Genomic DNA, 27,278 nt, shown 5'->3' on the forward strand with positions numbered 1-27,278 from the left:
GGGTCAAGCTTAGACTTCGGAGGTGATGCGATAACCACACGCTAACAGAACAGATGTTGATCTTGAGTAACTGAACACGTGAGTCGGCTGCCACAACGGAAGACAAAAAATTAACTTAAAAAAAAAAAGGTAATCGAACTATATGATACGAGCATTCTAAAGCTCGGGGAGCGGACATCGTGCCAAGATGCCATACACTACCTGTTGCAATAACTCGGTCTCGAAGAGAATAAGAAAATGATGCAAAGAACACACTTGTATCTACAACTCCCACGCGATGCCTTCGCACCTGCATCGCGCCTTGTTTCGGGCCACGTAAAAACGCGGCAATGTAATTTCTACTATATTTAAGTGTCGTTTTCAGTCTTCCGCAGGCAGCGAAGTCAATGCGCGTCGATCGATCTCACAGACATTCGCAAAGGTCGTTCAAAAGAAATTCCAGGATGGCGCACAAACATGCCGATGCGCCGGGCACTTGAAATCAGCTGGGTAACTTGACAGGTGACATGTTGCCGCTGTTTTGCCATCGTTAGTGGTGCCACAGCACGGACGCCGCCTTCACATCGCGAGTGACGTGTCTTCACAAACGTGCCAATCCGCTCCATACCGCACGTAAGGGACTGGCATCGCGGGCGGTGCACTTGTTTTTTGCGTGGGACAACACGGAACACAACGTAAAACCACTGTCACCGGGCACTGCGATCCTCAAGTGAAGGGTGCGTGTAAATGCCATACGAAACCAGCCAAAAAATATAACTAAACAAGCCCACGTGACGCGGCTCGACCAATGGCGGCACTGCCAAGCCTGACGTCACATGCGCAACCCGAGTGCGCGGGCTGGCAAGAGGCATCCAAAATGCCGTCGACTGCTGATCAGAAGGCTGCGCTGCCTACACAAACCGAGAAGCCAAACCATTACAAGTAAGTTTCACGCCTTGTCAGGGCTCACACGGAGTCCGGACAACCCCTGGAGCGCCGTGTGTTCACGTCGCGCCGTCTTGTTTCGGTGTTACAGCTACTTGAAGGAGTTCCGTGTCGAGCAGTGCCCGCTGTTCGTGCAGCACAAGTGCACACAGCACAAGCCGTTCACATGCTTTCACTGGCACTTCAAGAACCAACGGCGCAGAAGACCGATACGACTCGCTAGAGACGGCACCTTCAACTATAGCCCCGATGTGTACTGCACAAACTACGACGAGACGACGGGGATATGTCCCGACGGCGACGGGTGAGTTCTGACGTTCTTCGCGTGCGCGGCCATCTATGTAGCGTTCGTTCGGGCCAAGTTTGTTTTGACGGTCGCGTTGTCGCGCGGACGCGGCCGCCTGCGGCATCCGCTTCGCTTGCAGCGGCTCGGGCGGTTCTTCTAGCGCACGCGGGCGTCAATATCGCTCGAGCGCGCCGCTCGCGTGTCGCCTTAAAAACGCTCCAAAGTGTGGACATGTGCGTACTAAAAGCACTTGTAAACAATGTCGGCCATATTGTTTGACTACGCCATGTTGGCGCGAACGGTGACGTAACGTGGCGGCGGGCCAATCGGGTGCGCCCAAAACCGTGGGGGCCCTTCCCTCCCTGTTTTCGTGCTCCGGAAACATCCTTTTTTTCTTTCGCGAGAAAGCAAAAAAAGACAACGCCGTAAACGCTGGCTTACCCTGATATTACGCGAGAGTAATTACGATTTTGCCGCCTCGTCGTTAAGCCTCAGGGCTGACGTTAAACCGCAGTCTCGGGGATTTGCTCGAACCAACGCTTGACGCGCCAGCGTTTTTTGTATATTTTTTTGAGAGGTTGGTTGGCGGAGCGGCTGTGGTGATGCTTTATGTATTTTTGCGGGCGTTGCTTCGTTTTGGTTCGCCTATTGCTTCCGCACATTCGGCGTTGCCTTTATTCGCATGGCAACAACAGCTGTGCGTTCCGCCTAGCGATTACAGAAACTGTGCGACATGGACGCGATTTCGTTCCGAAACAAATCCAGTTCGCTACGCCGCCGCTTCGATTGTCGCTGGCGTTTCTTTTTGTGTTGCTAAGCGGGGCGGCCACAGCGTTACGATTCCAGTAGAGCGCGCGCGTAGGCCTGTTATTAAAAGTGGCGACAGATCCTTATTCACGTCTCTACTTCGCCCGCGTCGCTTTACTCTGCTGCACTGCCAACTAACGGCCTGTCACATCGTTTTCTTGGAACGTCAGGCGCGCGCTGTGTGCTACATAACAGAAACAAAGTTACAAAAATCAAAGAGCGGCTGCGTGCTTTGGATGGCTTGCCGATGAGTCGCGGATGGGACGGGTTGCGTCACACTTCCGGGCTTCCTGTAAGTTCAGTGAATCGTTCGTGCAATACATCCAACATTTAAGTGCTATGTTATGCGTTATTCGAAATGTCGACGTGAAATTTGGTGTTTTTCGACGAGCGTAAGCCCGCGATTGGGCGGAAAGGAAGTGATCCCAAAACTACTTCCGGTTTCGTTTTCGCGTAGATTTTTCTGACGGCCGCGTCTCCTGCGCGCGGGTGACAGGAGACGGTAGGTGGGGTAAAGCGTTCGGTTCACCCAAATAGCCGCTTAAAACCGGCTTGACTTGGCTTGAAGTGTATAAGTAGGTGGCGGCAGAGTAGCGTTCAGGCCGCCGTTTTTCTGCGTGGTGTGGTGGGTGTTGGCAGAGACGGCACTACTGGTGTTCATTTTCAGCGAGAACTGCGTGCGCGAGAACCGCATCTGGCCGTGGTGTAACCGTAGGGACGTGGTCGCGTCGTGTAGAGTGTTGTAGAAAGTGATTCGTGTGCAAGTCGTTGCCGCTTTTGTTTCTGCGATGTCCCCGTGTTCAGTGGACCGCCGCCAAATCTATAAGCAACGATAACGAGCGTGAGATAAAGGCCATGTGTATGCGATTTGTGAATGTCTGTAATAGTGGTTCTTGATGGAAAGGAAGAACGGAGTGTCTAGCGCGTTACGTCTAGACGTAACTATAGGAGCCGTTGCAGTTACGTCTGGACGTAAGAATAACAAATCTTAAAGTTACGTCCAGCGTGAGATCAGACGCACCGAACCGATCGGCTCTAGGGCAGCGGGAGTAGTACGTGTCGTGCTCGGATCTGCGAGGACGTTGGTTCGAACCTCGCTGTGTTTCTTCTCTCTTTTTTTATTAAGTGCTCCACGGGCGCCGTAATATTTTTTGTTTAAGGAAATCGCCTTGGTGGCAGCGGTGGACGCCCCAGCCCACGTCGCGCTCCGTGCTCTTGCTGTAGTGACACCAGCCACTCGAGCAAAATAGTGGAGCGACGACGGCGCACCGCGAAGCGACAGCGTCCCAGTGACACGAGCCAACCACTGAGACTGGCAAGATAATTATTAAACTTAAGTGCGCATTGTGAATCACACGGTGGACGTAACTTTAGCAGCTGATTATGGCTCCCTGCGTCGTCTGCTAGCCACACCGTGTTCGCTAGTGTGCGAACGTCCTGCGCGCGTCCTCAGAGGGCAGCCTATTCCGTTGTGTTAGCACAGCATCAAATGCTTGTACGTATGTCTGCACGATATAAACAAGCATTTCAATTTCCAAGGCTTGTATGCAGACTAATAAGTGAGAAGACACGCAAATTGGGCGAGTTGGTGAGGTTCCATGGTAAAAATATAAAGCAGCGCTTTTTTAAACACAAGACGAAGGAATGGAGGGACACATATCTCTTCTTTCCTTCGTCTTGTGTTTAAAAAAGCGCTGTTTTATATTTTTAATAAGTGAGTGCATGCACGTGTCGGTATGGAGGTGTGAATGCAGAATTTTTGAGACACAATTATTATTTTATTTTATTTATTTAATACCCATAGCGCCCATACAGGCATTACAGTGGGGGGGGGGGGTACAGAAGAAGAACAAGCATGAAAGTTGCAGGTGCAAATGAAAATGTAGATTATTCTACGCCGACACAAACGTACACAGCTGCGTCGAACACAGCTACATCAAAAATGTCGTATACATTGGGAAAACAATCTAAAATAAACAGAAAGCACAGTGATAATAGTTAATGGCAATGCGAACAGTAATTACAACAAAGCGCGGCAGTGGTAAATATATAGTACAGCACAAGATGCAAAGGAAGCACTAAAAAAAACAACACAGTTTACAAATGGGATACAGTATAGATCATGGTGATTACCAGGCGTACGCATGATTTCTTTTAAGGCTCAGTGGTCAAAAGATTCAATCATTTTTATTGCAGAAAAGAATGCGTCATTAGACGAAATTCCTACAATTGTGGAAGGAAGTCGATTCCACTGACTGATAGTTCTGGGAAAAAAAGAGTTGCTGAAGGACGATGTATTGCATTTATTCTCTTATCTTAATTGTGTTCGTGATCTTTGCGTGCTGATGTGTAGTGAGGCCGGTTAATGTATACGTCACGGGGAATTCGAGTATGAAAATGATATATGCTGTGTAATAGCTTCAGTCGAAATGACGCTCTTCGCATGCTGCAGAGACTTCCATTTTAATATCGCCTTAGATTCCGTTGAACTAAACTGTCTGTCATACATGGGTATATTAAGCACATATCTTGCCGCCATGGACTGAACTTTTTCTAATCTTTCTTTGTTTGATGCTGTTGAAGGGTCCCACACGCAGCACGCGTATTCCAGCACTGATCTTACGTATGTTTTATATAATAACTCCCGGGTTTGCTGTGGAAATGCACGTGTATTTCGTCGCAAAAATCCCAAACTCCGACAAGCTTTACCTACGGTATAATCCACATGCCGACTCCATGATAAAGAGGGGCAAAAGTAAACGCCTAGGTATTTGTATTCGCACACCATTTTACCGGTGAGCAGTTTATTGTGTATTCGAATTCACCTGGACTTTTTTTTTCTGGTGAACCTCATGCACACCGTTTTCTTAAGCTTCAGTTTCATTTCCCATCGCTCACACCATGCGTGTATCGCACATAAGTCGTTTTGGATCACAGATCAGTCAGTTTCAGAGGTAATTTTGCGGTATAATATGCAGTCATCTGCAAATAGCCTAATATGATATTGTACGTTTTCGTTAATCTCATTGATATAAAGTAAGAAAAGAAGGGGTCCCAGTACTGATCCTGAGGCACCCCTGACGTAACATCAGTTATTGCAGACTGTTCGCCGTTTACAACTGCATTGTCGCCTCTCACGTAAATATTCAGCAACCCATGCAATAACTTGGGGATTAATGTCAAAGCTGGACAGTTTTTGCAGTAATAAGTAGTGCGAAACGGTGTCGAACGCCTTCTGAAAGTCGAGGAAAATACAATCAACCGAAGAGTTATCGTCCAGTGCTGCTGCTAAAACATGTGTGAACTCTACCAGTTGTGTGACGCACGATAGTTCATGTCTAAATCCGTGCTGGTTGAGTTCAATAAAGAATTACTATCTATATGCTTAACAATGGCGGTATATAAAACGTGTTCAAGAATTTTGCAGCACACAGAAGTGAGTGAAATGGGGCGGTAGTTATTGATAACGTTGCGCGGGCCAGATTGAGCAACCGATGCCATTTTCCAGTCAGTCGGGAGAGAACTGTGTTTTAAGGACTTTTCGTAAATGACTGTTCGCAATCTCGTGAAGTGTTGGCGATTTAGAAATCCTTGTGATACCAAGCATGAACTATAGTCTGCAAAGGCCGGTTAGCAGTAAAAAAGACCTCAAGTCACGCACTTCTAGAGAGGTACACGGAATCATGCAAACAGAAAAGCAGAGTGCACAGAGTTCCACTTCAACTATAATTACACAGAAATACAGGCTTTTTTTTTGTAGCCGCTACAGCAAGAAGTATATTGGTTCAGTCGCACAACACCATTTATATTGTAGTATGGGCAGAACACAACCTAAGCACGTACAAATAAGCAAGAAAAAAAAAAACATCGAGCACAGTGGAAAACACGACTGTCGCCGAAGGCCAGTACCCCATTGATTGGCGGATTGCACTTCTCACACACGTAATAGGAACGTTAGGACGGCTTCGTGCATTAATGTGGCAATGGAGGGCGTATATACCACCATTGGGCTGTAGTCAACGCGCTTTCTTGGATATGTGCAACACTTAATTGGATATGTGCCGCCGACCGCCCATCCATACTACACTGCTAACGCCGCGACGGTGAGCCCAATCTCGCAACAATGTGTTGCGAGTAGGCCAAGTAGGCTGCACCAACATAACTGGACGGAAGGAGGCTTTCTAAAGACGACATTTATGTGTACACACGCGGGGCAGCTGTACCGATTGTTATTGTATGGACGTAACCCTAGTGGACGTGTGATACATCAACACGGGCACGCAAACCGTACTTACATCAAGTTCGATGGAGACCTGCAGTTATTTCACTTTTATTTCACTAACCGTGATTGCCCCAAACTGAGGTTGACCGCCTCAACGAAGCTAAGGAAAAGGCAGCACCCGAGAGATGGCTGAAGGCAGCGTGGCTCCGGCGGAGGCCGAAATTAACGTCTTCCTAAAGTGCGTCAGCTGGTCTGTCTCGACAACAGAGCTGCTGATACGCGAAACAGTCCGGCAAAACAAACCACGCACGTCTCAATACATAAGTGATGCTGGTAAATCGGTGATACGACAGTGATACTGAATGTATGGCCGCTTAATTCAGCGAGCGGCCGTGCTGAACGTTACAGTTACAGTGGATAGGTGTAAACGTCTAACCTTTCACACCGACCACAAGGTGACCACCCCTAACTTACGTCAAATATTCTCAGGGACAGTAGATTAAAACAGCAAGGAGTTGTTTTAGTCTGCGCATAGGACGCGTAACCACGGAGGCAGAATTGCACCGTGGACAGTTACGTCTGGGCCAGGGGCGTAGCCAAGGGGGGGGGGGGGTGGGGGGGTTCAACCCCCCCCCCGAAATTTTTCAATTTGCTTGCGTATATATACACGCACACATACAAACGCACGCACGAACATACATAAAGTATGGTGAAACCCCCCCCCCCCCCCCCCCCCGAAAAAAATTTCTGGCTACACCTGACTCTCGCTATCTCGTCGCATTTTTCGTTGAGACATCACGTCGGAAGTGAAGATCCTCCTCGTCCTCCTTCAGGCTGATGGGCGTAACGATAGCGACGGCTACACTTACGTCTGGACGTAACCCTAGCCGCACCGTTAAATAAAAGTGATGGTTCAAGTACACTTCGCCCAAATGACTTTCCAACTGTAAGCGATCGATCCACGCAGAGCACGCACTTACCACACTGCACGTCCGCCACAGTACAAGCTGTGCGTCAGACAGACATTCACAAATCACGTAACTCATGGCCTTTATCTCATACTCGTACAGCTCGTTATCATATCTGATAGATTTGGCATGGTCCACTGAACAGGGGGACAGCGCAGGAACGAAAGCGGCAACGACTTGTTACGACTTCTACAACATACACAACGCGATCAGTCCCTACGGTCAGAGGTGGTTCTCGTTAATGCGCACAGTTCACGCTCAATATCAACACCAGTACAGTAGTGCGTAGTGCCGTGCCTCCCCTGCCAGCACCCCACGCAAGCCAACAAACGGGCCACGCAGAGCACGCACTTACCACAACATACACGTACGCCACAGTACAAGCTGTGCGTCAAACAGACACATTTCACAAATCACGTAACACTGGCTTTATCTCATGCTCGTACAGCTCGTTATCATTGCTTATAGATTTGGCATGGTCCACTGAACCGGAGGACATCGCAACAAAAGCGGCAACGATTTGCTACGACTTCTACAACACACACAGTTCTCGTTAATGCACACGTTCACGCTCAATATCAACATCAGTACAGTAGTGTGCCTCCTCTGCCAACACTCACCAGCAAGCTACACAAACGGCCTGAACGCTACTCTTCCGCCACCTACTTATACACTTCAAGCCAAGTCAAGCGGTTTTAGCGGCTATATGGGTGAACCGAACGCTTTGCCCACCTAACATCTCCTTCCACCCGGTGGAAGGAGACACTGCCTTTTCTGACTGGGCGCTCGCGTTTCGGCGTACTTCGGTACGCCGCGGTGGAAGTAAAATTATTACGGTAGTTTTAGTTAGCGCTTCTGTGTTATGCGCATTTGCAAACGCCTTTGTCAGTTTTTTAAGTGCGGGAGGTTATTGTTCTTTCGTACAAAGCTGCGTGCAACTGTCCGATAAGAAAAGGGATATTCGCGCTTCACATTGTGTAAATATGTGAAGATCAAGAAGAAAAAGATAATTATCGATGCACATTCAAAATAAGCTGGGAGTTAATGAAGTGATTTAGGATACACAGCTTTTTGTTCCAGAGCGGCTCTTTGACTTTAAGGAAATGTTGTTGTTATCTCAGTTTATTTGTTGGGGGCTTCCACAATGTTTCAACGAAATAGCGGCTATGGAATTGTGCTGGTTCTCGCAACTTGCTCCCAGGCCTAAGCACAATTCCGTTTTTGCCATTTACTGCTATCGAGATGCGCCTGCCATGGTTGGGCATCGATGAACACATGCGGCGAAACTCAGTGCCATAATCGCGGAGCCGTCACGATGGACTGTCAGCAACTGGTAGATTTTACACGAAACACTTAATTCACGAAGTGTTAACAGAAATGTATATCCCTTACTCCAATACAACAGTTGTTAGTGTCTACGACGAGAACACTTATCCTAACGATTGGTTGTTAGACCTCCCCCCCCCTGAAATTTTTACATTTTGCACGTGTGCACACATAAAAACACATGCACAAACATACATAAAAGAGGATCTGACCCCCTCCCTCCACCCGAAAAATATTTTTTGACTATGCCTGTGCGAACGAGTGAGCTGCGTAATTCCTTTGGGCTTATTTCAAGACACATGAGAACTTATGATTGAGCTTGTAAGGTCCATGGCTGCGAATGATTGAGCCTGCAAGGTTCATATCTGCAAGTTTTGTTGGTGTTGTCATAGTAACAACAAAACAAAGTTACAAGCTATGTGCTGGGCTGTAGTACGTGATTTTCTTGTTGCAAGTAAAAGGTCCATGGCAGCTAGTGTTTGTCACGGCAATAAGCAATTGAATTTGTGAAAAGCAAAACAAAAGCGAGAGTGATTGTGTGTTTTTAATCGAACAATAGTCCGTATGAAGTTGGCAAATTTATCTTGACAGCATACCCAACGCATCTCATTTCGCATGAAAGCCAAATTGAAAGAAAGGCTTTTGCTTCATGATGTTTTTTTTAGTCTTTTCTACTTCCATTCTCAGTTGCATAATAGTTTAACACTGGGGCTTTTAGATAAACATGGCTTGCAATTATATGTACACACTTGATCCTGATGTGGTTTGAATATCCAGTTTTGTCAAGTTTTTTGTTTATTTGAGGCCATTTTTCTTTTTGTCTAAGGTCTTTTTTTTTTTGGTTTACTCGCCATTCTAGCAATTTGCACACAATGAGGGACATACTGCCAGGGAAATCTTGCAAATGTGCATAGGAAACTTCATCTGCTTATTTGAACAGGCAGGCTGTTGACCTGGGTCGCCATAGTGCAACGATTACTTTTACGGGGGTGCTACTTTCCTCTTGACATTCGCTGCTTACAGGGGGCCAATTGCAGTGATAATGTGGGCGAGGCATTGCTTGTACTGTTAACGGGGAAAAAAGAGTAATAGAGTTGAGTTTCAACACAACCCTTCCTACAGCGTAGCAACGCAGTTCACCTGTCTCATAAGTTGTTGCTGGTCTGCGTCTAAAAGCACTGTGGCGGATTTTAGTACTGCTCTTTTGAGGGGTTCAGGTTATAGGGAGTGTCTGAAAAGCATGATTTCCAAGAACATATGCACCCGCTGAGGTGTCTTTCTGTCATAAAATTAAGCTCTTGCTAACTTCTTATCAAGAGTGGCTTGTCGTGCTGGGGGCATGCGTGCCGTTTGTGACCTGAAAGTGCTGGGTGGGCTGCTAGGAAACGCACGCAAGATAGATGACAGTTATTGTCGTGTTACAAAGAGACAACCAAAAGTGTGCAACTTTTTCTAGAGTGTGGTACGAGATGCAAAGTCCTTTCCGAATGTAAACATTTTGACAGAGATCTGTCTGGCTGGGTCAAAGATATTTAGAAGCTGGAATGGTTCCATTAAGAGAACTCCACGTTTCGGTCCCTTCCTCAGGTGGTGCCTGTATTGGTCGTGAAGTGTCACTGCTTCAACCACCAATACAGGCACCCCCTGAGGAAGGGACCGAACCGGTCCCGAAACGTCGAATTCTCTTAATAAAGAAAGTTCTGTTTAGTACTTGTACTTTGTCTAACACCCGCTTGACCTTTGTTTGGGCGTGTCGTTGACAGGTGCCGGTTTCTGCACCGCACGGCGGGGGACACAGAACGTCGCTACCACTTACGCTACTACAAGACGGGCATCTGCGTGTACGACACAGATGCGCGAGGCAATTGTGTCAAGAACGGCCCGCACTGCGCCTTTGCCCACGGCCTGCATGACCTGCGCTCACCCGTCTACGATGCAAAGGAGCAGCAGGCGTGCCTGGCCGGCGACGGCAGCTCGGCCAATGGCCCCGATGACGCTACCAACGGTGGACCCAACAGCTTGGACAAGGAGCGCAACGCGCTCAACGAGGACCCTCACTGGCAGGGTGAGCTTCGCGCGTTGTGCTTTGAGAGAACGAGATAAAATCAAAATTATTCGGATACGTGGGCGCGCACCATCTTCAATTTGCGGCACCTGCCTACCGTGGTATTGAGGGGTGTTATTTTCATGCAGTCAGTTTCGAAGGGGCTTATTGCACGAGATTAGTGTGAGATGTGTATGGTAGCTATAGGCCATAGTCATTGGCACTGTGCCGAATGTTCCAACGTCATGACAGAAACATTATTGCTCGTGAATGCTGATGTGCCTGGCGTGATTACCTCGTGATGTCGTGTGAAAACAAAGGCATCACTTTAAGTTATAGCCTGAGAGTACCAGTTATAAATTCTTATCCTTAAGACAGACTAGCTGGTGGGGTACTGGCACGAAAATACACAATATGAAACTTTGATGATGATGATAAAAAATTTTTCTCCCAAAAGAGGGGACCGACCCAGAGATCGGTTATGCTGCTTAGAGGAGGTCAGTGGGAATGCCTTGAGACGCCGCGGACTTTGTCTTAAGTGATGCAGTGTGCCCCAGTTTTGTTCTCTTGTTTTCTAACGATGATGGCAACATGTGTGACATTTCAACCAACAGAGGAATGTGGGTTATCACATGGATTTGCATAAGATCCAGCTTTCTGGCTTCAGATCAATTGGCAGATTGATTATTATTGTGATAGCAATTATATGGACAGTCTCGGCTGGTTTTTGCCACTGCCGTCATGGACTGTATATGCATAAGTATGTATATATATATAAAAGTCCCCCCCAAAATAATAATCAGAAAAACGCTTCCAGTGTGCCGAATCGAACTAGCGACCTCGCGGTCCGCAACGTGTGGCGCTAACCACTATGCCACAAAGCGCAGGTCCTTCAGGTAGCTAACGGCGAGCGTTATATACACACCCTTTACCGCCGGCAGGACTCTGAGACAGCAGGTGCTTATAAGCATTTCTTCATTACCAGCGAGATGGCGCGAGGAGCGCAACGGGAGCATTTAAAAGTTGTCGGCCAGCTCGCTCGCTTCTTCTAATATTTGCGCAGGGAGAACCTTGCCCTTGCGCCGTCTGCCCGCGCGGTAGTTGCTGCCGGGGGGTATGTGTTTCTGCAGCGTAGCAGCGCGTTCATCACGGGCCGCTTTTCTTGCTGTCGCATTCATTGCTTCGCCCTTGCGGCGAAACTGTGACTTTTTTTTTTTTTACAAGATAATGCGTTATAAATAAAGCAGCTTGCAATTACTGTGCACGTTCGACTTCTTGCGCTAAGAAAAGCAGGATTTCCTTAAAAGAAACATTCACATTTATAAAACCACAATGGTGCTTAGAGCTGCAAGAATTAATGACTTCAGCATCAGAATTATTAACATTTAAAAAATTTGAGGAAGAAGTATGCAGTTCTTTTGTGGAGGATCTTTCTGGTGCAATGTCTTTACTTCTACTTAAGTTTAATAACTCCGGAAGCTTTTGTCTTAACATTTGTGTCTCTTAATCGCTAACTAGTATATGGGACCGTAACTTATGAAGGACCGGGTAGACGCCCTCAAAATCTGTCGTCATGAAATTTGGTGCGGGAATTTCAAGGTGGTGTTGCCACCCGCTACTTTTTTTTGCGCATTTTCTCGCTTACCGAGCGTCTTCTCGTGGCTAGCGTGGTGATTTGAAGTTGTGCAAGAGTAATTTACTAATATGGAGAAAAATCGTTTCTCTGTTCAGTGTCCGTTTAAATGTAATAAGCTCTATAAAGATGTGCTGAAAAATTGAAAACTTTGTCGTTGAATTGGCCATTCGGGCTTTCATTATTGATAAGCCAAGATTTGTCTGTGTCTGATGACTTTGCCTTCTCTTCTTTTTGCAGATACAAAATATGTTTTAACTAACTACAAAACCGAGCCGTGCAAGCGGCCACCCCGACTCTGCCGGCAGGGTTATGCCTGCCCCCAGTACCACAATAGCCGAGACAAACGGCGAAGCCCAAAGAAATACAAATACAGGTACGCTGTCCTCATGTCTTCCTGTGCATTGCTGAAAAGGAAATGTGTCAGCTTGACTCGTTGAAATTTGCAGATGCTTAAATTTAAGTGTCGTTAGACGGGATATTATGGCTCAGTGCTCGACACGTTGTTGATTCGTTAATTTGTTGTACTCGGCTGATGCTTGGCAGGACGCTTCTGCTGACTGATAGGTCAACAACACAGGCCCCACTGTAAGCAAATTCTAACAGTAGAGAGTTCTAGTGTGCCTGCGAGATTCTCACATTCTGCGGAGTGCAGTAAAAGCTCGTTAAAGGGATACTGAACAAAATTTTTGCCGCCTAGATTTTCAGCCAAACTTAAAGATTGGGGGCTGAAATTGCTAGACACAACCTTCATTTCAGACAGAAACTAGTGGAAAATCATAAATTTAATGCGTTTTTCACAAACTGCGACGTCTAGCGGCCGTGCCGTGAACTAGAAGAGGTTAAGTTTAAGTTCACCGGAAACAGGTGTGCCAACAATGCCGGTCATCGCTCGCGTCTGTCAACCCACTTGGCTCCCACTACGGTTCCTAGAACCACTACAAACGGCACTGGCAGCGAACACAATGCTCCCGGTTATGGTGCATTCAGACGACGGACCGAATCCGGATGTGGCGGGACGGACGGCGCGTCACGTGACCTCAAATCAGCGATTCTCCTCGTCCGCGTGGCTCGCGGACGGATGACCCCAACCTGTTTTTCACATCGGGATTCTGGCGCCGGAACACCGCAGCTTTAGCTGACAAACAGGTTGGCAACCAGTACACTTTACTTACGCTCGAGCCCTACGGCTGTCCTCGCAGTTGATTTCAGCTCTGCTGGCACGTAGATCAATTTATTTCTGGGGCCGTATGCTAAGGTGATCACCTTTGAGATATATATCTCTTTTAATGCGCGCTGATACTGGCAGGTTGGAGAGCAGCGGTTAAGTTGTCGCTTTAATTGCACGCGCATTGCACACGCAGGATTCTTCGGCAGGCAAAGTGGCGCTGTTGCCGAAAGCGGTTGCGTCAGAACACGACCCATGTTTGAACACTGATTGGTCAAGATGCGAACCGAGAGAAGGAAACAATGTGCAGAAGTGCAATGTGCACTGTCGGTACCTGTTATCCGCAGAAGAAAAAAAAGCTGCCGATATCGGCGCATCACTGTACCTGTTATATAAGGCGTCGCTACCGACGACGGCGCTGTGAGATGGCACGCGCTTGGCGGCCGCCTCAGGGAGAAGGAAGAAGATAGAATAAACAGTGATGTCTTCGCTAATGCTGTCCTAATCATTATGCACGATATAACATATTTTGGCGACGAAGATTCACCAACCCATGTGCTACCGGCTTGACACTCAGCTGAGACTTCCTCCACGATGAGTATTTCGGGGCTACAACCGCCACCTCCGTTCCTGCCTTCACCTGGACACCCGACATCCCATGGGAGCAATGGATTCAGGCATTCAAGAACTACATGATTGCTTCGCGCCTCCGATCTACCTGCTATTCGTCGGAAGGCGATCCTGCTCACTGCTTGGGATTGGAAGGACAGCGCATTTTCCAGACACTGGCGACAACGGACGACCCATGCCTTATGGCTGCAAGCGCTGCGGGAGGAACATTGGCGTCGTCTCCAAGCCCTGACTTCGACCACGCCATCGCGACGCTGGAAGGTCACTTCAAGAGCACGGTGAACGTCACTGCAGCGCGTCACCGTTTCCGTCGACGTACGCAAGCCCGGTGAGACTGCGGCTGATTACGTCACCGCGCTGAGAAGTCTCGTAGGAGCATGCAATTTCGGTGCTTGGCGGACGACATGATACGCGACCAGCTCATTGAGAAAACTACAAGTGGGTATTTACGTGAACGCCTTCTGCTGGAAGAGTCTCTCACGCTTTCTAGGGCTCTTACCATTGCGAAACAGCACGATCAAGCGACTAGAGAAGCAAGAGAACTTGCACAAGATGAATCACAAGTTCATCGTGTAAAAGATGCTATTTTCATATCAGAGAGAAAGGCATTGTAGCACGTGTACTTGCTATGACATGCAAAGTCAGTGTCGCAGATCTCAGAAAGAGCAGGAATGCTACCGTTGTGGTTCTACGGCCCCCTTGCAAATAGCTCGCAGTGCAAGGCCAAGGCACATAAGTGTCGAAAGTGTGAGAAAATGGGCCATTTTGAAAAGGTGTGCAAGTCGCTACGAAAGTGTGAGAAACATGTTCAGCATGTCGCCGAAGATAACGACACAGCTGACCCAGACGACCACCTAAGTGTCTGTCAAATCTGGAGCCGTAAAAAGGGAATTTACGCAGCGTTGGAAATTGAAGGAATTTCTGTGTCATTCTTGATCGACACAGGATCATCGGTTTCGATCTTGGCCGAAGAACTTTACCAACGCCACTTTTCCAAAGCGTATCCACTGACGTCTACGTCCGTCCAGCTCCTCGATTATTCTAAGTCAGCAATTCCTATACAAGGATGTTTCATTGCTACGGCCTCATTCCATGGCCGATGCACTTCTGTCCTACTTTACGTTGTGCCTGAGGAACAACCATTCTTGGACTTGATGGCATCGGGCTCTGGATATGAAGATTCACGGGTCGCCTCTCAGGTCTTCTAATGACGCAAGAAACTCCTGTGCTACCTCCGGAATTACGGTCCGAGTTTGAGCACCATTTGCAAAAGAGCTTGGAACTGTGAAGGTTTTACTCACAAGGTCAAAGTTCGCGCGTCTGTCCACCGGTGGCCAGCAAGTTGATACGCCTACCACTCGTCATTCGCGAGCAAGTCTCGGCCGAAGTTCAGAAATTAGAAGCTCAGGGCATCATTGAGCGCGTCGACTCTTCAGAGTGGGTCTCACCTATTGTCGTAGCCAGAAAAAGATGGCTCGATTCGCATGTGCGTTGACCTACGGGAGCCAAACAAAGCTGTAGTAGTCGACAGTTTTCCTTTGCCGCAAACTGAGGAACTCCTGAACAGCTTGGCTGGGGCAGCGCTTCTCGAAGCTAGATTTAGCTTCTGCATACCACCAGTTACCGCTCAGTCCAGAGAGCCGTGACCTTACCACGTTCATAACGCATGACGGACTATTTCGCTTCAAGAGGGTTTGCTTCGGACTGGCATCGGCGCCCTCAGCGTTTCAGAAATGATGCATATGATCCTGAAAGGGCAAATGTGTCCTATTCACATTGATGACATCATCGTGTATGGGCACTCCCGAGAGGATCATTTGGGCAATTTGCGCGCTGTTTTGAAACGTCTTTCTGATGCTGGCCTCAGGCTCAACCACAAATGTGTTTTTGACGTAGCAGAGTTGACTTTCCTAGGCCACGTTGTCACCGCCAGAGGATTATTTCCGTTGATGTCATCCATTGAGGCGATAACCAAGCACCATCACCTACAACCATAAACGAACTTCGCTCGCTGCTGGACTTGCAGGCTTCTACCTCCAATTCATCCCTCATTTTTCTGATGTTGTCGAGCCAATGCGTGCCTTGCTTCGGGAAATGCGCCTTTCGTTTGGAGCGCGGCAGCAAACAGCAGTTTGGAGCGGCTGAAATCTCTGCTTACATCTTGCGAAGTTCTTCATGTTTTTGATCCTCACTTACCTGTGTACGTTACAACTGATGCCTCCGGATATGACAGGTGCTGTACTTCAGCAGGATAACGGAACCTCGCTGCAACTGTCGCATTTGCCTCACGCACACTTCAACCGCATGAACGGAAATACTCAGTCGTCGAACGTGAGGCCCTTGCCTGCGTCTGGGCTTGCGAACACTGGCACGTTTACTTGTGGGGACGACCTTCATCTACGAACAGATCACGCGGCTTTGGTTCGCTCCTTTCGACGAAAGGCACTGGTCACCGACCATTAAGGATTGCGCGCTGGTCCTCACGGTTGCTCTGCTACAACTATACCGTTGATACAGGAAGGGCAGCGAAAACGTCGTGGCCGACGCGCTCTCCAGGTTACCCGTACAGAGTTCAATCCGCGATACATCCGAAGAAGAATTTATATGTCTTTTGTCTCCAGTAGTTACCATGCAAGAACTTCAAGAAGCAAGTGCCAATGATCAGGTTATTTGTGAAGTTAAGCACTTCACGACTACTTCTTGGCCTGACAAGAAAGCATTGTCAAAAGAGTTGCTGCCTTACTTTTACGTGAGAGCTGAACTCTCTGTCGTCAGTGATATACTGTGCCGGGGTGACAGGATTGTCGTGCCTGCGACTGTGACACGGCGTCTTATGGATCTGGCCCACGAGTCACACCCAGGCATTAGTCGTACCAAAGCGCGCCTGAGAGAGTCCTATTGGTGGCCATGCATGGATAGCCACATTGAAGAACTTGTGCGCACGTGTGTGATTTGCCAGTCTTGTGACAAGTCTGCACGTACCTCTGCAGCGCCGATGCAACCCGTTCCTCTTCCGACAGAGCCTGGGAAAAGATTGCTATCGACATCGTGGGACCTTTCACGCAAGCTTCAGCCGACTGCCGATTTGCCATTACTGTTATTGACTATCACAGCAAGTGGCCCGAAGTGGCTTTCGTACGAGATGCGACCACTTCTACAGTAAAGAAGTTTTTACTTGAACTTTTTGCACGAGAAGGATACCCACGTGGTCTCGTATCCGATCATGGACCACAGTTTTCTTCAGCAAGCTTTGAAGAATTTCTCACAGAACGCGGAATAACGCATTACAACTCTTCTGTGTATTACCCGCAAGCTAACGGCTTGGTGGAAAGGTTTAATAGGGTGCTGAAGTCATATATTCAACTAGCCCTGTTTGAACGCCGTGATATAAGAACAGCCATGCTTGATTACCTGCAAGTATATCGCTGTACGCCTCACGCGACTACTGGTGTGGCACCCGCTGTTCTTCTTCATGGACGCCAACCTCGCACAAGACTCGACATCGTGGGATTGCCTGACAAATGCTTCAGCGCGGACCCGTCAAGGGCGATTGAGCAGTTGCGAGAGCGCGTAAGAAACAAGCAAAGGATGTCGAAGAGCTACACCGATGAAAAACGTGGAGCCAAGGTACCCAGCTTCGTCGTTGGTGATTACGTACGGGTTAAGTTATCCACAGTTCATGGCAAGCTGTCTCCACAATTCTCCGCGCCCAAGAAGATAATTGAAAAACGTGGACCAGCCTCGTATCTGTTGGAAGATGGGCGAGTGTGGAACGCATCGAAGTTAGCCGCTGTTCACCATGGAGCTGTCAACAAATGAAATCCGGCACCTCTGCTGTCATGAACTGGTCACCGACATCTAATCAGTCATCTAGTGCATCACAACCTGACACATCAGGAGTGGATAGCCGTGAAAATGCAGACCCTGGAGCATATGCGGCAGAGAGCACGCAAGTTTCCCCTAACCTGTCAGGATGTGATGCGTGCGTAAGAAGAAGCGCACGTAAGAAGAAGACTCCGAAGAAGTTGAAGGACTATGTTAGACAGTAAAGGAGAACTGTGTCTTTTTTTTTTTTTTTGCAAAAGGGGATATGTTATATAAGGCGTCGCTACCGACGACGGCGCTGTGAGATGGCACGCGCTTGGCGGCCGCCTCAGGGAGAAGGAAGAAGATAGAATAAACAGTGATGTCTTCGCTAATGCTGTCCTAATCATTATGCACGATATAACAGTACCCTCCCTTCGTGTACGGGGCCCCACGCGTGAGAGCAGTGAGGTCAGTCTCCAGCAGGCTCTCTGTAAAGAAGATTCTTCTTTTCATTCAGCCATTCCGCCAACAACACCGATTTCACCGGAACAAATTACAGTCCTCGGCAATACTCGACAAAGCTCTGCTATAGCTCGGCGAGCTTTGCGTTCTGTCGGCTTCCATGTTGTTGAATACTCTCAAACCGGTCTGCTTCCAGCGGGCGCAGGTGAGCGCAGAGTCTGCGGTCGAGAGTAATTCAGCTGTTCTCTCCTAGGACACCGTCCGTCGTGTGGATGCGCCTGCAGGCGGATTATCCGCGGATTAGCCGTCCACGTCCACGACAAATCCGGATTCGGTCCGTCGTCTGAATGCACCATGAGGGTAAAGCCCTGGAAGAGTGGGGGACGTCTTAGTGCCGTTGTGGAAGGGGGAGATTAGGATGCAAAGGAGACATGGAGAAAGGGATGTAATAGGACAGGAAAACGTGCTGCCGCCGCACGCTGACAATCCTCCAAGAATACATCCAACTGTTCAAAAATATGTGAAATAAACTGTTTATGAGAACAGTCACGTCTTCTGAATAGAATTTTGATGTTTTCGTCATTTTTTCCTACTTTTGTTCAGTATCATTGTAATTCGAATCTCACGTGGGTGCCTGTCAAGTAGCGAATCAAATGAAATTCGAGCTAACGAAAGTGATAAACTAAACGCTGTGTATGATGTTGAAAGGAGTGGTAGCGCCTCTGTAACCATCGTGGCCTTTTATCGAGACTCTCTTTTCTCTCGTAGGTCAACGCCGTGCCCCAATGTGAAGCAGGGGGACGAGTGGGGGGACCCGGCCAACTGTGAGAACGGCGACAGCTGCTCCTACTGCCACACGCGCACCGAGCAGCAGTTCCACCCGGAGATCTACAAGTCCACCAAGTGCAATGACATGCAGCAGGCCAACTACTGCCCCCGGGGACCGTTCTGCGCGTTCGCGCACGTCGAGAAGGAGATCTCGGCCGTGCGGGACCTCGGGCCGGACTACTCCACCAACCTGGCGGCCATCTTGTCCAGCGCCCTGCCCTCCTCCTCATCTTCGGCGAATCACCAGGTGAGGGCTGCTCGGGGTCCCATTCTATTGTGGTTGACTCCAAGTCAAGAATGCTTATTTTACACAGAACAACAGGTTTGTAATTGTGGTTAGATGAAACTCAACAAGATGTTGCGAACGTCGTTTGCTAATCCGGTATAACACAAAATCCTATTGCTTATGCTAAAATACCTGTTAGTCTAAAAACTCTCTATTCCTACAGCAGACTATCGATAATTCAAGCTCGAGTGGACCTGGAATTGTGGTTGAATTACGAGCAGTGTGAATTATTAGACTCAGTATGACTCAGTGTAGCATTTCGAGAAATGCAGGGATGGCCGATCATTGCGTGCATTGCTGCCATCTCAGTGTTCTATCTTTGTTTCCTTTTTTTTCCTGCTCGTGGTTTTAAGTACTTTGATAAGTGCAGGCAGGTGATTGGCTTTATTTTTGGCTGCTACAGATGATCCCGGATATGTCGAACTCGAAGGGGACCGCGAAATAGTTCGATATATCGATAATACGAAATATGCGTATTTAAGGCTTTAATTAAAGCACTGCAGGCCTCGACACAGTTTTCTGAAATCGCAAAAAGCGCGAACATGACGATTCGCTCACATATGCTAAAGAACAAGGCGAGAACTTCTTTTGCAAGATAGCGCACTTTATTTCGCATGAAAAAAGTCCGTCAACTTGTCTTGCTTCTTGCGCATCGTGAAATCATGAAGTCATCGTCAATATCATTGACGCTTTCCAAATACAGTCGACGACCGATTTTTCGGACGCCCAATTTTTCGGACATGCTTGATAATTCGGACATTTACCCGGCACCAGACATACCCTATAAGTTCAATGTATTTCGCAGCTCGAATTTCGGACACTTAAGGACGGGCTGTTCGATATTTCGGACTTTCCAAGCGTCAGTCGAGCCGACTGCCAGCATTTTTTTCGCGCCGTCGCCATCTTGTTTGTTTATTTTTTTTTCTCCAGTAGCCTCGAACCGGTGCTGGCCGTGCGCGCGGCCGCTAGCTCCGCTAGGGTGGCTACCTCGAACTGCTGGATCGAGGCTATTTCCGCATCAGCGTCGCTGCCGAAAATGTTTCTTTCTTCTCTGCTGTGACCGTTGGATTGACAGGAACGCATCGACTGACTTTTCGCCTGTGCGTGTGCCATGTTCCGCCTCTGCGTGTGTTGCCTAGCTAACTGCGTGATTCATAATGGATAAGGATCGTCGATGTGTCGTCGGCCTCGAGAGCTCCGATGAAGCGCGGCAAGTATGTCACCATGTCGATGGCGAAAAAAAGCTGCATCGTCAAGCTTGTTGAAAGTGGCCGATCGCGCGCAACGTTGCGAAAGAGTTCCATATTTCCAAACAGACTCTTTCGGACTACATCAAGAACAAGCAGAAGATTTTGGAGGGGCGGAAAAGTCCACTGGATCTCGTCAAAAAAATGTCAGCCAAGGTACCTACCCTAAGCTCGAGGAGGCCCTACTCGTATGGCTGAAGTCGACAGTGGCCAGCAAGGTGCCCGTCTCCGGGGCCTCCTCAAACAGAAAGCTGAGATTATGGCGCTTCAAATGAACATTGAGGGATTTAGGTCAGTGACGGCTGGCTAAGGAATTTCAAGAAGCACTCTGACCTCAGTTTGTGGGGATCCGAGGCGCGCCCGAAGCCACTGCGCGGCATTTGGAATCCTTCCCTCTCCCGTTCTCCCTGCGAGGGCAAGTGGCGCCATCTTGCGCTACGCGCCGACACTCGTGGTGGCGCTGCGCGCGGTCTGAGAGCCGCGAAATTCGGCGACTGACGCGCGGCATGCCGGCGGGACGAACTCTCTCTCTCTCCTCGGATGCCGCTGGGTAAGCACGTATTTTCCTTCTGGTCCAACGTCCCCTTTGGGAATCGCTGGACTGTAGCCTGCCTGGGTGCCTCGGCATCCTTGCAGGCGTGTTTACCTCAGTGTTAGCTCCGTTTCGTACGTGAAGCCAAAGCGGTGCCTAGTGCTCGCGCGCGGTCGTACCACGCCGAGTCGCACTTGCCGGAGGCCCACACGTACGGAGATTGCCCTAACCCTCGCGACCAGCCCAGTGGTCATCGCGAGAGTGCGCAGCATAGCCGCGAGGGACCTTTTTCCCGAGCGGCGTGTCAACGTTCGCCATTGCGAGCTGCGACGTGCTTCGCGGAACCCCAGTTGGTGTATCGTCCGCGTGGGAAGCCCTTTGCTTCCCCGTGCCCGGGAGCGGACGTGTACTGTGTGGGTGTTGGGGTGCCGCAGAAGGCAAATAAAGTGTTTGTGTGTGTATTTAGCTCGAACACTGTGTTTATGCTGCGCGGCGCTCAACGCCTTGCTAGCTGAGCGCGTGCGGAGCGGTGCGCTAAACGTAAGCAGGCGACGTAGACGCGGCCCTGTGGCTCGCTAAGCCTGAACCCGCGGTAGTCTTCGCTCCGGTGAGCATCGAGGCTACCACAAGTTGAAAAAGCTGTGCGGTGAAAGTGCAGCTGTTGACCTCAGCGTCGTTGCAAACTACCGCTCTGAAAAGCTGCAGTCCCTTTTACAGCAGTACTCGCCAGACGATACTTTCAACTGTGACGAGACCGGACTTTTTTCAAGCTGATGCCAAAAAGACTCTTGCCTTTGCTGGCGACCCTTGTCATGGTGGCAAACACAGTAAGGAGCGAGTTACTGTACTGATCGGTAGCAATATGTCGGGCACAGAAAACTGCCGATGCTCGTCATCGGCAAGTCGAAAGCTCCGAGGTGCTTTAAAGGTGTAAAGTCCCTGCCTGTTTCGTACGAGGCCAACAAAAAGGCCTGGGTAACGCAGAGATTTTTGAAGTTATGTGAGATGACTAGATCGCAAATTTGATCTAGAAGGCCGCAGATTGTGTTTTTGTCGACAACTGCGCTGCGCACGGGCACATAAACAACTTGAGGCTGTGCGCGTCGAGTTCTTGCCACCGAACACACAAGTGTCCTACAACCGATGGACCAGGGGGTCTACGCACTCTCAAAGTGAACTATCGGTCACGCTTGCTTTCTCGCGTGCGGTGGTGTGCCTCGACAGCGGAAAAGCGTACTCGTTTGATTTGCTTGGGGCACTTAGCATGCTCGCCGATGCGTGGAAGTCGATGACATCGACAACGCTGCGCAACTGTTTTCCGCCATGCGGGATTTGTGTTGAATTGCGAGTCGGCCGCCTTGGACGAGGACAGTGTCGTCGACCAGGTGTCGGAAAGCGAGCAGCTTATCGCGACCTTCGCACTGCGGGCGTCGGATTCCATCATTCTCGTTTTCCAGTTTGCGTTGTGTGGACAGCAGTTGGAACTTTGCGCTGGCCTCACGATTGAGGAAATCATTCGCCAATTGCTTGCGGAGTCCGAGAGCGCGACGACGCTTACCTGCAACAACACAGCCGACGCAAGCTGAGCTGATGCAAGCGCTCGCAACTCTTTCGTCAGCTTACAGCGACACGACAACTCTAGCCGAAATGCGGGCGGACGTGCTCGCACGGAAGCGAAACATGGTCCAGAAGAAGATCAATCACTTTTTCCGCCCTCCGGCTCAATAGTAGCAATAAAGTGAGCATTTTGGGGGCACATTTGCTTTTTCGGACTGCCCGATTTTCGGACATTTTCGCGGTCCCTTGAGGGTCCGAAAAATCGGTCGTCGACTGTAACTAAATTCAGCCCTTCCACCACAACAGCGGTGATCGACGCTGAACGCTGATGCAAGGTCTGTAGCGCGGTAAAGGGTTTTGCGGTGGCAGCGGCGGCTGGCATCTTCAAACCGCACGGGTCCATTTCCGCAGCACCGACAACGTCAGCCCTGATCTCGGCAACGATGCAGTCAGAAACAGCTACGTCGTTATCTGCACCGATGAAGGCACTCGCTGTGCTCCCGTCCGATATGACCCCGGAAACACTAATAAGTCGCAAAATTCACTGACTCACCGTACGCCGTAGTCGGCGGTCATGACGCGCCCAAAGTCGTCACCTGGCACCAAGGCCCGTAAGGAAACAGTGCACGACGGTGCTTTACTTGACGTCGTTCCAAGCACCGGTCATCATTTTTATTGCTACAAGCGGGACAATGTTTAGTTCGACTCCCGAATGACGATTTATGAAGAACGAAGCGTGAAGTACCGTATTTACTCGAATGTAACACGACCACGATTGTAACGCGAGGGGTGACTTTTTAGTGCCGAAAAAAAAAAAAATAGAACATGAATGTAACGCGAGTAAAGCGGGGGGAAAAAAGTACCTTTATTTGCTGCACATGGTAGTGGCAAGACATCCCAGTTTCTAAATATAAAGTGAGTTTTGTTCATTTGTCGCTTTCATCGCCATCATCGCCGGTGGTCGAGCCCTCTTTGTCACTTTCTTCTTCCCAGATGAGGTCATCCTCCGTGCCATCCATATAGTTCGATATACAGGCTAGCATCACAGTTAGCCGCGTCTTCTCGTTGCCTGTTGTCCTTATGCGAACTTGGGGGGCACCTGTTTCGCTGACAGTGCTTGACATAGGCATGTCCAAGAAAACGGGAGTCTGGTGCGCGTTGCCAAAATGCCCCAACGGCATTTGTGACGTGCGGTGCAGGTCGAGCACATAGCGCTGAAACTCCATTAGCTTCGCTTCGCAATCTGCTGGTAGCTTCTGCCTTATCGACGTTGTTCGCCGGAGGGAAAATCCATCTCTTCGCATGAACTTTTGTGCCACGTGAAGCCTTAAAGTTCTCTCGCGGGATCCCCATCTCTCGAGCTACGTCTCGGGCTTCCCACTGAATCAGCTCAACGTTGACCTGCAATAGGCGATTTCGTTCCTCAATCACAAACTCTGCCACTTTTTTTTCGAGTTCTGTGTGACGGCCACAACGATGGCACGGAAGCCTTTTCGGCCGGGCTCACTCTTGAAGAGCGCTTCACACTGGAGCCTCCACCCACGGATAGTAGATTCTGCCACATCTAGCCGGCGAGCCGCGGCTGAGTTCCGATTTCCTCAGCCATCAGTATTGCACTTCTCTTAAAGCGGGCATCGTACTGAACTCGTCGCGCTGCCATTTGCTTGAGCCGAAGTCGCGGAAGCACAAAGGAAATGAACCGCCCACAAAACACGTCGCGAACAATAAGATTGGATTGGATTGGATTTGATGTTGCCAGCGTGCATATGTTGCCAGCACAAGGTTGAAAGATCGCTAGGTTTGTCGTAGCCATTTTAAGGAACCAGTGAGGCGGCACCGCCAAGGCACGATTTGAGGTGCTTCGATTATAACACGGACCCCCAAATCACTTCAGAAAGATCTTGAAAAAAATTGCGTTACATTCGAGTAAATACGGTACACATTCCGCAAGAGACAACGCTGCACGAAGAAACATTCCTCCACCGTTGACATGTTGGCGATACCGATGGCACTTGTGGCTTTGCAGAAGGCAGCCACTACTTTGGCGAGAAATGCGAAAAGAAAGCGTAGCCTCTGAGATCTGCGTTTTAAAACCGAAAATACTGCGTTTTAAAACCGAAAACTAAAAAATACGTCACTGTGTTGCGGATCTCGAAGGCCATGCATTGCGGGCCATCGTGCGCGAACAGACAAGGAAGAGAATGCAAACATTACAACAAGGCTGCCAAATCACTTCGAATTCTCATTTTGGTGCTGTCGCCAACCAGCCTCTTTGAAAAACACTAGCCAATGCGTTAAAACCTGCGGACCGCGCGTCAAATATACCGGTGAACTGACAAGCGCTGTGCAACGAACTAGAGCAACGCAATTTCTTCACCTGCGCGCGACGAGGGATTGGAATTTATAAGAACGCGGCCGAAAAATGATCAATAGTTGTTAGGAAAAATGCACTTTCTGGGCTTCGGCGCGGGGCAGCGTTCGATATAGCGGATGTTTCGCTGTGCGGGAGTTCGATATACGTGCACACCAACCCCATACTTTTGCATGGGAAATTCAAGGGGATTTCTCAACTGTTCGATATAGCCAATAATTCGATATATCCGAGTTCGATATAACCGAAATCGACTGTATAAAAGATATGTGAGCACGAACGTCAACTAGAAAGTGTTAGCTATATGCATGTTGTGCTGCGCATTGCCAATAATGGACTCGGGCCTAGTCAAGCTGATTTGTGGCTTTTGCCCGTGCCCTTGTCCTCCTTACCTTGTATGGATACGAAATAAAATTAAAAAAAGTTCAAAGGTGGCTAATATTTCCGGTAAAATTGACCGGATAGTATTCATTAACAGAACAAACTAAAAAAAATTAAAAATAAAAAAGTTCAAAGGTGGCTAATATTTCCGGTAAAATTGACCGGATAGTATTCATTAACAGAACGAACTTAATGGCACAGTTTCAATTAAGTATGTTGAAATCGCAGCAGGGCGACAAAAAATTCGAATTTTTTAAAGACTAACTGAGAGTATGAAGTATCCGAGTTTGAATTATCGAAAGTTCATTGTACTGCAGTACGTATGAACAAGTCCAAAATGCAGTCCTTGCGAAGTCCTTTTGCGCTTGGCTGTTTTGCAGGGAAGCTCCGGTTCCCCAGCCTGCAAGAATGACAACCCTTTCTCACATGTCAGCTCTCATGATCACATGGCTGAGCAGCAGCAGCAACACGCGGTAAGCAAACTCCCACTTGTCTTGCGGCCGTCTTTTGCCATTAACCCACACATGCCTGCCGAGCTGAGAACCTAACCTGTAAAAGTAATCGACTTCTTTTTTTGTTTTTTTGCTCCTTCCTTGTAGCATGCGTTCTCGGTGGCAAACCTCGTGAGAGTGCGTCTCCAAGTCAATTTCCTAAATGGGAGTAACGTGGAGCAGTACTTGGTAGGGAAGCTAAGCCTTGCTTACGTAATTGGTAACGTAATGAAAATGGTGACGTTTCGTCTTACCTATTTTGGCACGCTTTTGACTTTTAAGAGTTACATTCTTAAGACCTTTTATTAATTGACGTTTTGATGATCTACGGGCCGTTTCACCGATCCTTGCTGTACTTTTATACACAGAGCAAACTTGTTTGTTTATGTTTGACATGCCATTTGTCCTGTGTAGTAAACTATGTTATGCCTTAACCGCAGCCTTGCGAATAACAATAAAAAAAATGCATTGTTTGCCGGTATTGCTGCAATGAACTTTAATTTTTTTAATTACTGTTTCATGCTCTAAAGAAAGTCGTTTAAAGAAAAGCTGGGGGTCCACTTAGATTTGAAACTGCAGGTGTGCCGCGACTGCCATGAACCGCCAACCGCTGGTACGTTTATGCCGTGGGATGGTGAAAATCTTTGCTGATTTTATCAGCATGCGAAGCGACACAGCAGTGTTCACAACAATGGCGATAATAAAGAACGAGATTGAAAACATTCAAGGCACGTTTAGACAGCTTTCTACTTTTGATGCATCCACATTATTTAATTAGTCAAGAAGGCAACTGGGTTGTGGTGGCGTGGGATGAAATTCCGGCCAATCTGATAATGCGTTTTGAAAGTATTCTGAAAGTGTGGGGGATCACATGACGTTGCATGCTCTTATTACGGTTGGACTTTTTTAGTTGGTTTGGTCGGGTTACATTTCAGGAATATATTTATTTTAGACCCTCAAAATTTCAGGGATTATACTAGTATTGAGGCTGGCCTAGATGAGAATAAATATGTTAACACAATAGTAGTATGGTTAATGTACTAATAATAAGTTAGTATATTAAATTGACTTGGTTGAAGCACCTACAAAAACGGCTCAATACTCTCCTGTTAAGAGGCAGCTTTGTTTTACTGTAGCTTCACCCTGGTCTGCAGATGCTTAATGAAGGCATTTTATCAAGGGAATGTTTCGTTGACTTCATGTTGATTTTAAGTCTATATATGCTCTGATCACATAAATGATGAATAAAAGAAGCTTTCTTCAAAGAAAAAGAAAAAAGAAATGCTGGACGAAATGCTGTGCTAATAA

General features: G+C 48.4%; 1 protein-coding gene across 1 annotated transcript in view; it reads left to right on the forward strand.

Moving 5' to 3' along the window:
• Positions 1 to 798: 798 nt before the first annotated feature.
• Positions 799 to 27,278, forward strand: part of LOC119378522 (RING finger protein unkempt-like) — a 46,813-nt gene continuing 20,333 nt past the window's right edge. The window contains 6 exon segments of the mRNA XM_037647628.2: positions 799 to 921; positions 1,016 to 1,228; positions 10,297 to 10,598; positions 12,451 to 12,586; positions 19,046 to 19,352; positions 25,860 to 25,952. Coding sequence (XP_037503556.1) covers positions 857 to 921; positions 1,016 to 1,228; positions 10,297 to 10,598; positions 12,451 to 12,586; positions 19,046 to 19,352; positions 25,860 to 25,952 — 1,116 coding nt within the window. The 5' untranslated portion in view covers positions 799 to 856.

Source organism: Rhipicephalus sanguineus, unplaced genomic scaffold (genome assembly GCF_013339695.2).
Source record: "Rhipicephalus sanguineus isolate Rsan-2018 unplaced genomic scaffold, BIME_Rsan_1.4 Seq857, whole genome shotgun sequence".
NCBI lineage: Eukaryota > Metazoa > Arthropoda > Arachnida > Ixodida > Ixodidae > Rhipicephalus > Rhipicephalus sanguineus.